Source organism: Manihot esculenta, chromosome 10, assembly GCF_001659605.2.
Source record: "Manihot esculenta cultivar AM560-2 chromosome 10, M.esculenta_v8, whole genome shotgun sequence".
Lineage (NCBI taxonomy): Eukaryota > Viridiplantae > Streptophyta > Magnoliopsida > Malpighiales > Euphorbiaceae > Manihot > Manihot esculenta.
The window spans coordinates 12,879,123-12,894,467 of NC_035170.2; the positions used below are offsets into that span (position 1 = coordinate 12,879,123).

At 32.4% G+C, this 15,345-nt stretch overlaps 1 protein-coding gene across 1 annotated transcript; it reads left to right on the top strand.

The window, feature by feature from the left end:
- The first annotated feature begins 343 nt into the window (after positions 1–343).
- LOC110607590 (cell number regulator 1) lies at positions 344–2,059 on the top strand. The gene is made up of 4 exons (XM_021746737.2): positions 344–543; positions 621–692; positions 848–1,060; positions 1,766–2,059. The coding sequence occupies exons 1-4, from the start codon at positions 375–377 to the stop codon at positions 1,840–1,842; spliced, it is 531 nt and encodes a 176-aa protein (XP_021602429.1). The 5' UTR covers positions 344–374; the 3' UTR covers positions 1,843–2,059.
- The last annotated feature ends 13,286 nt before the right edge of the window (positions 2,060–15,345 follow it).

Consider the following 15,345-nt stretch of genomic DNA (forward strand, 5'->3'; position numbering starts at 1 on the left):
TAATAAATTTTATACATTATCTTAAGGTTCCATGTATGCTTAATGTATATATATATCAATGTCTTGAACTATTCTTCCTATAGCAACTTGCGTGAAGGAAGAAGAGGTTCTAGGAAATTGCATTGAAGATAACATAATAATAGCCACATCCAAAAAATAATTCAGCTTTATATTTTAATATAACCTTGTCAAATAACAAGTTCTACAACCATTAAACTAGACATGTGTTTATTGTATAATAGCCACATCCAAAAGAAATAATCAACAGGGAAACCATTGACTCAGGTCTTTTAAAAATGAAGTTGCTCTCCTAATTGCTAATTATATAGCAGTTAGTACCTTGTTTAGTACCTACGCCTAGTTTCACCGGCAAAATGTATCCGCCGCTAAATGACCAACAAGAACATTTCCCTGTTTCTGGATTTCCAAACCCACATCCTCCACACCCTTATGCTTCATATGTTCCCACCTCTATATGCCCTCCGCCGGCAGCTGGGAAGTGGTCTACCGGTTTATGCCATTGCTGTGATGATCCTGCAAATTGTAAGTATATATATACCACGTACATTACTTGAGCTTTGTGGGCTTTTCTTTATAATTAACTTCATGTATTTTGTTAGGTGTGATCACTTGCTTTTGCCCTTGTATCACTTTTGGACAGATAGCTGAGATAGTGAACAAAGGATCATCATGTAAGCCCTTGTATATCCATTTGCTAATTTTTTTATTATTTTGATACATGAGAAATCCATATTCTGAATTTTCTTTTAGTTTATAGTTTGAATGGTGTATATATGTTTAGAATGAAGTTGTGGTGATGTAGTTTAGTGGGTGGTAATTATTGCAGCATGTGCTGGAAGTGGGGCTAAATATGGGTTATTATTGGGATTCACTGGCTTTGCATGCTTTTACTCATGCTTCTATCGCTCAAAATTGAGAGGCCAATATGACTTGGAGGAGGCTCCATGCGTTGATTGCTTGGTTCACTTCTGCAGTGAGACTTGTGCGCTTTGCCAAGAGTATAGGGAGCTCAAGGCTCGCGGATTTGATATGGGAATTGGTACGTCATCTCTCTCTTGCACAAATCTATCTGCTAATGTCTATGTTTCTAATTTCTGTTACATTAAGCCTTTTTATTAAATTACCATTAAGTTGTAAAAGAAGTATAATAATTAATTTTTCAATAATTTTAACTATTAAATATTATTAAAAAATTTAAAATATTTTTAATATCGATTTAAAAAATAAAAAAAATTTTAAAATAATATTTTATATCTAATATAACATGAATATGAGGAGAAAGTTGAAATTATATTATTTTAGCACATCAATTGAGGCCGACTGGTAGAGAGAATCTTTCAGCATAATATATTAGATTTTTTTTTAATTTAATTATTTTAAAAGAAATTTAGTCATAGAACTATCAATGTTAAATTTCTAGCATAACATATCATTAATACTAAAATTTAATTAATAGTTTTAGAGTTATTTTAAATGGGTGAGAGATTTCTGTTACGAGTTAATATCGAATAAAAAAGGAATTATTATCAATTTAAAAAATTATGAAGTACGTTAATATATTAGAAATATTAGAGAACGTTAATAAATGCTGCACATATTTTTGTGTTAGCTTAAAATCTTTACCCCTAATTTTAATGACTATTTTTTTACTTAATTGATTTTATTTTAATTTCCACCTTGTAATAAACTAACTTCTTTTTTATTTAATTAAATTTTAATTGTGCTGGATGTACGGGAAATAAAGGTTGGGAGGCCAATATGGAAAGGCAAAAACGCGGCGTTATGATGGCTCCTATGGTCACAGCCAGCATGACCAGATGACTTCTGATTCCTCTTTGTATATTTCCATTTTATTAGCAAGTTTAAGTTGAAATTTTCTCACCGTTTTTGGAGGAAAAAAATCTATCATGTGCATATACACTCTGCAGTCTATCTACATTTTATCTTTTTATGAAGTTGTTTTAACTTTAATTAGTTATTTTAATTAATATTAAACATTCCTATTTTAATTATTTTTCAATATTATAACTTCCTCCTATTTCATTATTTATATCATAATTTTGAGTTTAGACCCCATTTTATTTTCTAGAAAATAATTTATTTGTGAAAAATAATGAGATTTTGTACTATAATGACAATCATACCTTAATTTTAAATTAATCGAGGTTCATTTACATGAACCTCTTTTTTATATGTAAAATATTATTAATAAATTAAAAAAAATTTAGTACGAGAAATCTGCTCTATCTAATTATCATACTTCTAAAAGCACCAACTTAAGATAAATCATGTCAATTGAAAAAAAAAAAACTTGGCATAAGATGTATATCAACAAGACAAAAACAAGTAACGAAAGTTTCGTAATAAAGGAAAAAGCTAATTAAAACCAAGCTACGAATCCTTTGTCCTATGAATATCCTGTTTTGCGACCCAATTTGCTTCTACCGAGGCTAGCCGTAGAAGAAAGTCACCAGGGGCATGAAGAGAGAGGAAATCCATGTGACTACCACTAAAGAATCAGATTCAACTATAATATTGGAGCAGGAAGACCACAAATATATTCCCGGAATAGCAATCTTAGAGCCTTTTCGATAGCCATGATCACTCATTGCACTTCCTCATTTCATCTATTTTGTTATGTTTTTGCGAATTACATGCCATTTATTACTCAATTCTTAAACTAACCTTCTATCTATTTTTCGTGTTATTTCTACTTACCCTAAAATGCTTACTCTTAATAGTCTCTCTTCACAACTCTAATGTTTTATTAACTTTTTTTACTTTCATCCATTAGTTCAACATCATATCGACAAATGACATGCACTATGGACACAATATTAAATATGACTAGTTAGCTTCCATAACTAAGGTAAATAGGTATAACTCAAAATCGATTGCGAATATAAATCCATCTTATCTCACGTCCTTCTATTCTTACAATTATATCCACTTTTCTCTTATACATCTCAATGAAATTTATATATTTGAGATTGGCTTTTTTTTCTATAAAGAAAATTTATTATAAAGAGTAGGCAGATAATTAGGGGTGAACATTCGATTGATTTAGTTTAAAATCAAACTGAATCGAATAAATCAAAAATTAAAATTTTAGTATTAATAAAAATGAAACCGAATTGATTTTAGTCAGAAATTGAATTGAATCAAACCGGTTCGATTCGATTCGATTTGATTGGTTTCGATTTTTAATAATTTTTTTTATTTTTTATCACTTTATTTTTAGTATTTTAAAATTTAATTAAAATATTTTAATCTTAATATGTTTTAATTTCTCTATATTATTGAAAAAACATATTATTATCACTAATAAGTTCGTTTCGGTTTTTATGATTTTTTTATGATTAAAACCGAATCGAATCGAAATAATCAAAATTTTTGAAATTAAAAATCGAACAAAACCGAAATGAATAAAAAATCGAATCAAATTTTCAAATTAATTCTGTTCGATCGATTTTTTTCAGTTTGAACCGAATACTGCTCACCCGTACAGATAAGTATGATAATGATAACCGAAAGCCCAAAAAGGCCTCATACAACTATCCTGATCACTACCATTCTAATGAAAAATCAAGAGAACCTCTATTGAAAACTAAAGAAAACACACAAAACAGAGTAACCAAAGACCAAACCAGTCCAAGTTGGCTTGTCCCTGGCGGAACATGATAAGTATAAGAAAACCAACAAAGACAACAACTATAAAATCAACAGAACTAAAATTAAGCAAAAGACTTAGGCTCTGTAGCTTCAGTGGGTGTGGAGATGCATAAATATTGTTGGCTTTAACTCCCAAAATGACTTTCTCAATCCCCTCTATTTTTCTTCATATCATCACAGTTTCCAAAGAATGTCAGATTTTTGGGCTTTGTGTTAATGAATAAATATTGTTGTGCTTTAGAAGGAAAATCTTTAGCCTCTTAAGGATGTAGGAAATATTTCAAATAAGTTGATGATCAAACCAAAAGCGATCATCTACTCTTTTCCTTGTAGATTTTTCATAAATTTTGAGTAGATGTTAAGAGTGTCATCCTACGAGCTAAAGCTTATCACCACCAAAGGAGGGGTGATCCATCCATATATAATGTTGCAGCAAAACCGTGATATAACCACCACTATTCATGCTTCACATTATTCTTATCTATTTTATTATTTTATTTCACCTCTAACAAGATCCTGAAGCTGACAATGGTAATTCATAACTAAGGCTCGACCAATTCAGCTCATAGATACTGATTCCTCCATGTGAATATTCAACCATTAAGATTCAGAACATGCATTGGTAGAGAATCTACAAAGAATTTGAAGTAGCAAATACTCATTTTGTATAAACGATCACTGCATTTTTTAGAAATATTAAGAATCTGGTTAAAGACTCCAAACAACAAAAGGGAGGAGATAATACTTGACAAATTTCATTCCAAAACAATAATCGATTATTCTTCATTGCACTATGAATAAAGAACACTAAAGTATGAAGTAGAGCATGATGTGAGAGAAAAAATAATTGCAAAAGAAAGCAAATATAAAAATGGCAGCAGAAATCATTAGCATCTTTATATCAAATACAAAGTATTCCATCTGTGGAACCATTAGCATCCTAAGCTAGAGTGATCACACCCCAGATTCTTCATTATTAGACAGAAAGAGATAGAGGACATATTGCATTACGATCCAATGATGATAGATATCTTTTTTTTTTTTTGAAATAAGATGATGCAGCATCTAGGATCAAGTCGTAATAAAAAATCTCGTCATACAGCTTGATGAAGAATGAGGCAGAGATATCTTCCAAAGGTTTCTCTACTACACCCCTAATTAACTAATGTAATTAGAATTATAGATAATCAAGCAATTCCAGCTAAAGGATGCTACAAGATATTCTTGATAAATTAATTAAGCATAGAGTGAGAAAATCCATATTAAAATACTATAAAGTTGAATCTCGATAAGTTGTTAAACAATGGAGAAAAATCAAAGTTACAAGTATAAATTCTCATTATGGAGAAAAATATCAAATTTTTACTTATTAACTTATTTCTGTCCCACATACAAAATAAAAGTTATTTATAGCCAAATATCTCCTAATTCTAGTTGAAAGAGGAAAACAAAACAAATTCTAATTAAAATAGGAAAATAAGGCAAATCCTAGTTAAAATAGGAAAACATAAGGTAATCCTAGCTGAATAAGAAAAACCACATCTAATTTTACTAATTTGACTCTTAATCCATATAGGATCATAAAAAACATCAAAACATACTAAAATATCTCATATATGAGATTTCAAAATTGAATTTATAATGGATGAAACTGGACCCACACATTTTAAGTAAATAAACTCATTTCTTTTTCTTGTCTTCCAAACGTACTATTTAGCATGAATAATTCAACTTCTCCTTGATTTCTCATGATTTTATGCTTTCCATGTTAAATACTCAAAGAATATCATAATGTTTTTATACTTCAGGTTGTTGAAAAGTATTGCCCCTCTTATGCCCGGATCAACTCCTCCCTCATCGAGAAGATTCGTCCTCGAATTAATCCCTCATCGAGAAGATTCGTCCTCGAATTAACATGCATAATAGTAAGAAAATGATCGATATACACATTCTCATCTTTAGGCTTGTGTTCTTCAGCAACAATCTCACAAGTAATTTGATCATCATGGCTTTGATCTATTAAAGGAGTTTCTATATCAATTGCATGTATTTCTTCAATAGAATAATCCTCTTCATTATGTTTGGTCTCAATTATGATTTCTTCCTCCAAATATTTCTCTTCAAATATGATTGAAACTTCTTCATTATCAATATGTTGTGATGGTAATTGAGACTGATTTGTCCATTGCAATAGAAACTTCTCTAAGACTTTCACTTTTTCTTGAAATTCTTTGATTTACGCTTTTATGAGATTACAATTTTCACTTAAGGATTTATAGATCTCTGATTGGTCCCTTGGATGTAATTTCTTAGATCATCTATATGTCATGCTTTTTGTTCACTCTTCTTTTTTTTTTCTCTTTTTTTTTTAATCTCACACAATTGTAATAGAACCTGTGAATGAGATGAGAGAAGTGGTTTTTGTATTTCACTTCATAAAGAATACAGAGGTATAAATACACAGTTGAGTCCCTATATCTTAGGAATTACAAAATACAAATATACTTTAAATATACACATCTAACTAACATTATCTTTGTTTGTTATTATCTCCAATACCCCCTCTCAAGCTAAGAATCTCTGTCAAGAATTCGCAGCTTGTTTTTGTGTTGCAAGAATCTGGTTGAACTCAATGGTTTTGTGAAAATATCAGCCAACTGATCTAGTGAAGAAATATAGTGAACACTTATATGACCCTCTTTAACTTGCTCACGAACAAAATGGAAGTCTACCTCAATGTGCTTTGTTCGTGCTTTAAAACAAGGGTTTATTGCAAGATAAGAGGCTCCTATATTATCACACCAAACTACAGTTGGGTTGCGTAGTGGCTGTTTCAATTCTGTAAGCAGTGACCGGATCCAAATTAATTCAGCAACTGTATTGGCGACTGAACGATATTCAGCCTCTGTCGAAGACCTTGCAACGGTTGGTTGCTTCTTAGCTGACCATGAAATTAAGTTTGGTCCCAAATAAATTGCAAAACCACCTGTTGAACGACGATCAATAGCATTCCCTGCCCAGTCAGCATCACAGAATGCTTGTAAAGTAGCTGCAGGTGATGGTGTAACAAACAACCCATGTCGAATGGTACCTTTGACATACCGAAGGACTCTTTTACAGGCTGCCCAATGTATTGTGGTAGGGGCAGATAAAAATTGACATAGCTTATTCACTGCAAACGCAAGATCTGGCCGCGTTAAACAAGCGTATTGTAATGCACCCACAGTCTTTCGATACAAAGTTGGATTGTCCATAGGCTCACCATCACTGATATGTAACTGACAAGAAGGAGCCATAGGTGTCTTAACAGCAGTCGCTTGATCCATTGTCGTCTCTTTGAGCAAATCTTGAAGATATTTCTGTTGAGAAAGCAAGATTCCTTTCGGAAGATGAAGTACCTCAATACCCAAAAAATAATGCAGCCGTCCTAGATCACGGAGTTTAAATTCAGTAGAGAGCTGTTTGAGACAAGTAGTAATTGCAACTGAACTATTCCCAGTAATAACTATGTCATCCACATAGAGAAGAATATAGAGAACTACTGCATCACTCTTGTAAATAAAAAGAGAGGAATCCGTGTGAGAACCTTCAAACCCAATACTGACTAAATAAGCACTCAGCCGTTGGAACCAAGCTCGCGGAGCTTATTTTAACCCATATATAGATTTGTTGAGCTTACAAACATAGGATGGACATCTAGGATCTGTAAATCCAGGTGGCTGCGACATGTACACAGTCTCTTCCAAATAACCATGGAGAAACGCATTAGATATGTCAAGCTGTCGCATTTCCCATTTATGTGAAACAGCAAGTGAAAGAATAATACGAATAGTTTGCGATTTAATTACCGGACTAAAAGTAGCTTCATAATCAATCCCCTCGACTTGATTATAACCCTTCGCTACTAATCGCGCTTTACACCGTTCAATAGTACCATCCGGATTGCGTTTCACTTTGAAGACCCACTTGTTTCCAACAATATTTGTATGTAAAGGCTTTGGAACCAACGTCCAAGTTTGATGTTGAAGTAAAGCTGAAATTTCCTTACTCATAGCCTCTCGCCAAATTGGTATTTTAATAGCTTTGGAGTAACAAGAAGGTTCTGTAATTGATTCCTGTAAAATATCCACCTTTGTTTGTAAACCAAAAAATTTCTTCTTCTTTGGATTCGGTCGTAACAGCATTGGATGAGTACGAATTGGAGGAGCAGAAGTAGCAGATGGGAGAGCAACTTGTAGTGGTTCTGCGGATTCAATTTCTGCAGCTGCTGTCTGTTCAATAATAGAAGGTTCAGAGTGATGCGGGACTGAAAGTGATATATCAGTAGCAGAATCGGTAACAGCTGGGGCTGTATGTTCATCACTAGAAGGAGCAGAAACAAGTGTTGGAGATGATGATTGTGGAGAAAAAGAAGGAGCTGTAGCAGTACATGTAAGCCACGGCACTGAATGTTCAGATGGAGGTTTTCCCAAAAGAGAATCAGCAACATTAGCACATTCTTTATAAAGAAACCGAGATTCATCCACACGAACATGTCGGCTAAGATATATCTTTTGATCTGTAGGATTAAAACATATATACCCAAGATGATGATTAGAATAGCCAAGAAAAACACAGGCAGCACTTCTATATGAGAATTTATTCCGATTGAAAGGACGAAGTAAAGGATACATTGTGCATCCAAAAACCCGTAAGAAATTATAATCTGGTGATGTGCCGAATAATTTCTCATAAGGTGAAGACTGTTGGAGTACAGGAGAAGGAAGTCGATTCACCAAATAAGCAGCAGTAGTTACTCCAAAAGTCCAAAACCGCCTGGGAACAGAAGAATGAGCTAGCATAGTTAAACAAGTATCCACAACATGTCTAATTTTCCTTTCGACAGTTCCATTTTGCTGATGGGTGTGTGGACATGTAATTCGATGATGTATACCATGTTCTTTGAGATAGGTATGAACAGCTCTAAATTCCCCACCCCAGTCTGATTGAAAATTCAGTATTTTTGCATTAAACTGCCGTTCCACTGCTTTATGAAAATTAACAAATACCGAACACACATCACTTTTCCTCTTAAGTGGAAATAACCAACAGAAGCGAGAAAAATCATCAACAAATATTGCAAAATAGCGATCACCAGTAAAAGATAATTCGGGAGCAGGACCCCAAACATCACCATGAATTAATTCCAAAGGTTTGTTTGAAACAGAACCAGTAAGAGACAAATGAATTTGACTATGCTTTCCTAAACAGCAAGCTTCACAAAGACTATGCTGTTGTTTTATTGACGAACTAGACAAATTAAACGTGGAAATAACAAATGACACTGTTGTTTGTTGAGGATGACCAAGGCGTGAGTGCCAATCTGGAGTTGTACTGCGAGCAGAATAGAAAGCTTGCTTTCGTGATTCATGTGAAGGCAAAACAAGCTTGTACACACCATCCTCAGCCGGCCCTTGAAACAACACTTGTTTACTTGGCTTGTGCTTCACAACAAATCCATCAGAATCAAATTCAAATGAACAAGCATTATCTTTGGCAAATCGATAAACAGACAAAAGTTGATGTTGCAGAGATGGCACATGAAGAATATTATTGAGTTTAATATGTGCAGTGGAAGTGGGAACAAGGCGTTTTCCAACATGTGCAATAGATAAGCCAAAACCATTACCTATGGTAACTTTGTCAGTTCCTTTGTATTCATCAGTAATATCCAAAGCTGACAAGTCTGGTGTCATATGGTGAGAGGCACCAGTGTCGGCAAACCAATTCTGTGAATCAGAAGAATCTGAAACATTAGCAATATTAGCAGTAATCTGATTGGAATCCTGATCGTACCGTTTTCGACACCACTTGGCCTGATGGTTGTTGAGACCACAAATTTGACAGGGATTAGGGTACCATCGTTTGGAACTCTTTGAATTAGTTCCAGAATGCGCCCCAGAATTGCGATTATTACTGCCACGTTGATAATTCTTACTGCCAGAGTGAGACCCAGAATTGTTTTGTCTTGCAAAATTAGCAAGAATAGGAGAAGCCCGATTGGAATTTTGAATCAAAATCTCATGCGACATCAACTGACTAGACAACTCGGAAAAAGTTATTTTTGTTTTACTAGCAGACAGTGTAGCAATAACAGGATGATATTCAGAGGGCAATAAACGAAAAATAGTAGCATTAAACTCATCTGTGGAGATGGGTGTCCCTGCAGCAGCTAGCGCATCTGAAATCACCTTAGCTTCGCGCAAAAATTTAGCAACCGATTTATCACCAAAGGACAGATTCTGCAAGGCGATATGGAGCTGAACCCGTACGGCACTATTGCTAGTTCCAAACGCATCTGAAAGAGATACCCAAGCGTCACGAGCATTCTCAATTCCAGTGACATAGGGCATAACCTCCTCAGTTAATGACGAACAAATCCAACTGAGTAGAAGTTGATCTTCTTGAACCCATTTGATATACTCCGGATTTGGAGAAGGTAGATTTGTTGTTGAATCGGTAATAATAGGAAGAGGGGCTGGTGTTCCATCAATATGCTGATTGAGATTATAGCATTTGATGATAGGTAGGAACTGGGTTTTCCAGGCTAAATAGTTTGTCTCTTTCAATTTTAATGAGAAAGAGAGTTGAGCATGAGGTGGTGTGGTGAATAAATTTGATGTTTGAATAGGAAGAATGGGTGATGTAAGAGATGAAAGAGAAGGAGATACAGGAAGAACTGGAATGTTTATTTCAGAAATTTGAGGAGAGGTACTCATCGTGGCTCTGATACCATGTGAATGAGATGAGAGAAGTGGTTTTTATATTTCACTTCATAAAGAATACAGAGGTATAAATACACAGTTGAGTCCCTATATCTTAGGAATTACAAAATACAAATATACTTTAAATATACACATCTAACTAACATTATCTTTGTTTGTTATTATCTCCAATAGAACCTTTTTTTCTTTTTTATTTTGAAATAAATGAGATAAAAACTGAAATAAATAAATAAATAAATAATCAAATAGCTAGAATGAAATTAAAAGCAAACAAATAAAACAAAGAAACGTAGATAATAGGAGTTTATCTACTACCAAGCTCTAATATCAACCGATGTGGAACCCAAGATCAACTCGTGATAAAAAACATAACTTGATAAAGAACGAGACAGAGATATCTTCCAGAAGGTTACTCTACTATACTCCTAACCAATTAATGTGATTTGTAACATAGATAATCAAATAATTTCAATTAGCGAACGCCACAAGAAATTCTTGATAAATTAACTAAGTATGGAGGAAATCTATATTAGAATGACATAAAGTTGAACCTTGATAAGTTGCTAAACAATAGAGAAGAACTAAAATTCTCATTATGGAGAGAAATATCAAATCTTTACTTATTAACTCATTCTTTTTTCCTACATATAAAATAAAAGCTATTTATAGTCAAATATCTCCTAATCCTAGTTGGAATAGAAAAATAAAACAAATCCTAATTGAAATAGAAAAATAAGATAAATCCTAGTTGAAATATGAAAACATAAGATAATCCTTTTTGAACAAGAAAAACTATATCTAATTCTACTAATTTGACTCCTAATCTATATAGGATTATAAAAAATACCAAAACACACTAAAATATCTCATATATGAGCATCCAAAATTGAATTTATAATGGTTGAAACTAGACCCACAAACTTTAAATAAATAAGCTCATTTCTTTTTTTCTTTTTTTTTTGTCTTCCAAACATGGTACTCAGTATGAATAATTCGACTTCTCCTTGATTCCTCATGATTTTTTGCTTTTCTAGTTGAATACTTAAAGAATATCACAACGTTCTTACACTTTAAGGTATTGAAAAGTATTGTCCCGCTTGTGCATGCATCAACTCCTCCCTTCTGAAGAAGATTCATCCTCAAATCAACAAGTATAGTAGTGAGAAAACGATCGGTATACACATACTTATCTTTAGGCTTGTGTTTTTCAGCAACAATCTCACAAGTAACTTAATCGTTATGACTTTGATCTATTGAAGCATCTATATCAACTGCATGGATTTCTTCAACACAATAATCATCTTCATCATATTTGTTCTCAATTATACTTTCTTCCTCAAAATATTTCTTGATGTGAAACCCTATGGATCAAGTCCAAGAACTATATGACAAGGTGAAATAGCTCCAAAGATCAACAATAAACTCTCCTCTATAGCACCCAACGTAAAAAAATGCAAGAACACCAATCATTAAGGATTAGAGAAACAAGATAAATGTCACAATTGAATTAATAATTTTACCTTGATTCTTGATGTAATTGGAAGAATGCAATGTTACACTCTTACAATAACATAGGCACACAAATAGCATGAATATTTTTAAATTTTGACTAAATGTTATGTCGTACGTAAAGGACGACTTGAGTTTACATAGAGAAAACTAAAATAACAATACTAAAACAAATAAGATAATATAAGCTTAACCCAAACAAATGGGCTTACAAAATACATCATTAAGGTCTAAATAACATGTCTAACATGTTCTCTAAGGCTACGCATGAGTTGTGCACATGCCTTGCATTTGCTCATTAAGTTACACATGTATTGCACATGTTTCTTCAAATCTACCCACTTGGTTTGATGAACTTATACACCTTCTAATTAATCCCAATGGATTGGATTTTCACAAAAGTCTTCCTTAATCTTCACTTTAGGCTTCCCTTTATGTAGCTTTCGCATATAGGATTGATTATGCTCCTTAAGCCTATAATTGCAAGTGTTGCACTAAATCTTCTCCATATGAATTGAAGCACGCCTCACATGTATTTGGATTACATGAATATAATTTTAAACTCCTTTTAGACCTATTTAAATAATATAAGGTTGCTCCATATCTTTGTTGCAAGTTTACCTATTGGATCCATATCATTTCTCCTCAAATATGGTTAAAACCTCTTCATTATCAATATGTTGTGGTGGTAATTGAGATTGCTATGTCCATTGCAGTAGAAGCTTCTCTAAGACTTTTGCTTTTGGTTGGAATTCTTTTATCCGCGCTTTTATAAGATCACAATTTCTCTATATGTCATACTTTTTTTTACTCTGCTTTTTTTTCGCCCCCTTTTTTAAAATTTCACACAATTGAAATAAAACTTTTTTCTTTTTACTAAAACTCGTGATAACACAAAATTCAAAAGTAAACATAGCAAACAAAACGATAAACAAGCTCCCAAAATAAAAAAATGAATTAACAACAATTACAATAATTTGAAACGAAAGAGAACTCAATCATTCTTCAAGAACACAAGCTCTAAAATTCATCTTCGACTTTCAAATCCTAAGAAATCATATTACCATTAACTAATTCAAGACTTACGAGATGAAAACTATATTTGGAAAGCATGTGAGAATAAAGAAATAAGCAACATATTGTTCAATACATTTGGATGCATAATATATGTTTAGCTTTCGTAATGCATGTATGGCAGAAATTCACTTAGGCCCATTTTGTTATTTTGATATTTTTTAGCATTTTATTGAACTTATTTTAAATAAATTAGGTCCAATTTACGTGACTAAATTCATACAGCCTATAAGAAGAAAGAGTTCTCATAGTCTCACTAGGAAAAGGATCTTTATTGTAATCCTTGTTAAGGAATTAATGCGGAATCTAGAATCAACTCGTGATCAATAACCTCGAACATGCACTTAACAACGAACGAGATTTAGATAATTTTTAGAGGTTGCTCTACCATACTCCTAATAAACCAATATGATTAGAAACAAAGATTATGGAGCGATAAACCAGTTAGAAATGCCACAAGGAAACCTTGATAAGTTTGCTAAACATGGAAGTGCACAAAAAAGACCCATCTTGGTATTAAGAAAACTAAAACATTATTCATAAAATCATTTCTATTGATTAATTCATGTCTGCCACCGTAAGAGTGTTTTTATAGCCTCAAAATCCTAATTCTAGTGTAGAAAAATTTAATTGCTATATAAAAAGTATATCTAGTCAAATAGTCAAACTTAGATTACAATAAAAATTCTTTTACTAAATTTTTTTGGAGAAATCTCTTTTCTAAATGGATTGCACAAATTTGGCTTCTAATTTAGACCAAATTAATTTAAAATGAATCCCAGAATACTAAAATACCAAAATAACTAACTTGGCCTAAATGTAGTTTGGCCATACATACATTACATGATCTGAAATTGTATTGCACGTCCACATGTGTTGAAGAGATTGTGACTTATTTTCTCATTATCATATGCTTTCCAAATATAGTTCTCATCTCGTAAGTCTTGAATTAAGTGATGGTAACTTGATTTATCATGATTTGGAGCTTCCCATAATGAATATTTGAAGAGTGTGAAGATTTCAATGCACAACTTATTATTGAAGAATTGTGTCATTTTTATGCTTGCATCATTCTCTCATTCCTCGAAAAGATTCATCCTCGAATCTTTAGCCATAATGACAAGAAATGAATCGACATACACAGGATTATCTCCATACAAGTTATCTTATGCAAGAATGTCAAAAGCAATTGGAATCTCAAGTTCTTGGATTTATTGAATAGAATAATCAACTGAATCAAAATTATAGTCAATATCAAAATTTTTCTCATTTTTAATGTCTTGAAAATCATATTCATATTGGTTGTGCTTTTCAACAATTGCAGCGACAACTTAGATTTCTTGGAATTGATCTACCAAAGTGCTTTCTATCTCAAATATGGTTGAAACTTCTTCATTATCAACATGTTGTGGTGATAATTGAGATTGCTTTGTCCATTGCAGTAGAAGGTTCTCTAAGACTTTCACTTCTTCTTAGAATCCTTTGATATGCTCTTTTATGATATCACAATTTCCACTTAAGGATTTAAAGACCTTTGATTGGACCCTTGGATGGAATTTCTTGGATCTTCTATGTGCCATATTTTTTTCACGCTTCTTTTTTCTTTTCTCTTTTCTTTTTTTTTTCTAAATCTCACACAACTAAAATAAAACTATTTTTTCTTTTTTTGTCTGAAACAAACGAGATAAAAGCTGAAACAAATGAAAAATGACTCAAATAGCTAAAATAAAAATAATGAAACTGAAAGTAAACAAATGAAACAAGGAAATATAGATAAATATGAATTTATCTACTACCAAGCTCTAATACCAATTGATGCGAAATCCAGGATTAACTTGTGATTAATAACTTCGAACACGCACTTAACAACGAATGAGGTTTAGATAATTTTCAGAGGTTGCTCTACCACACTTCTAATCAACTAATGTGATTAGAAACGAAGATTATGAAGCGATAAATCAATTAGAAACAACACAAAACCCTGATAAGTTTGTTAAATATGAAGGTGCACAAAGAAGACTCATCTTTATATTAAGAAAACTGAAATATTATTCATAACCTCATCTCTATTAATTAATTTATGACTGCCACCTTAAAGGTGTTTTTATAGTCTCAAAACCCTAATTCTAGTATAGGAAGGTATAATTACAATATAAGAAGGATATCTAGTCAAATAGTCAAACGTAGATTATATTAAAGGTCATTTTCCTAAATTGTCTTAGAGAAATCTTTTTTGTAAATGAGCTATACAAATTTGATTACTAATTTAGGCCAATTAATTTAAAATAAATCTCATAAAATACTA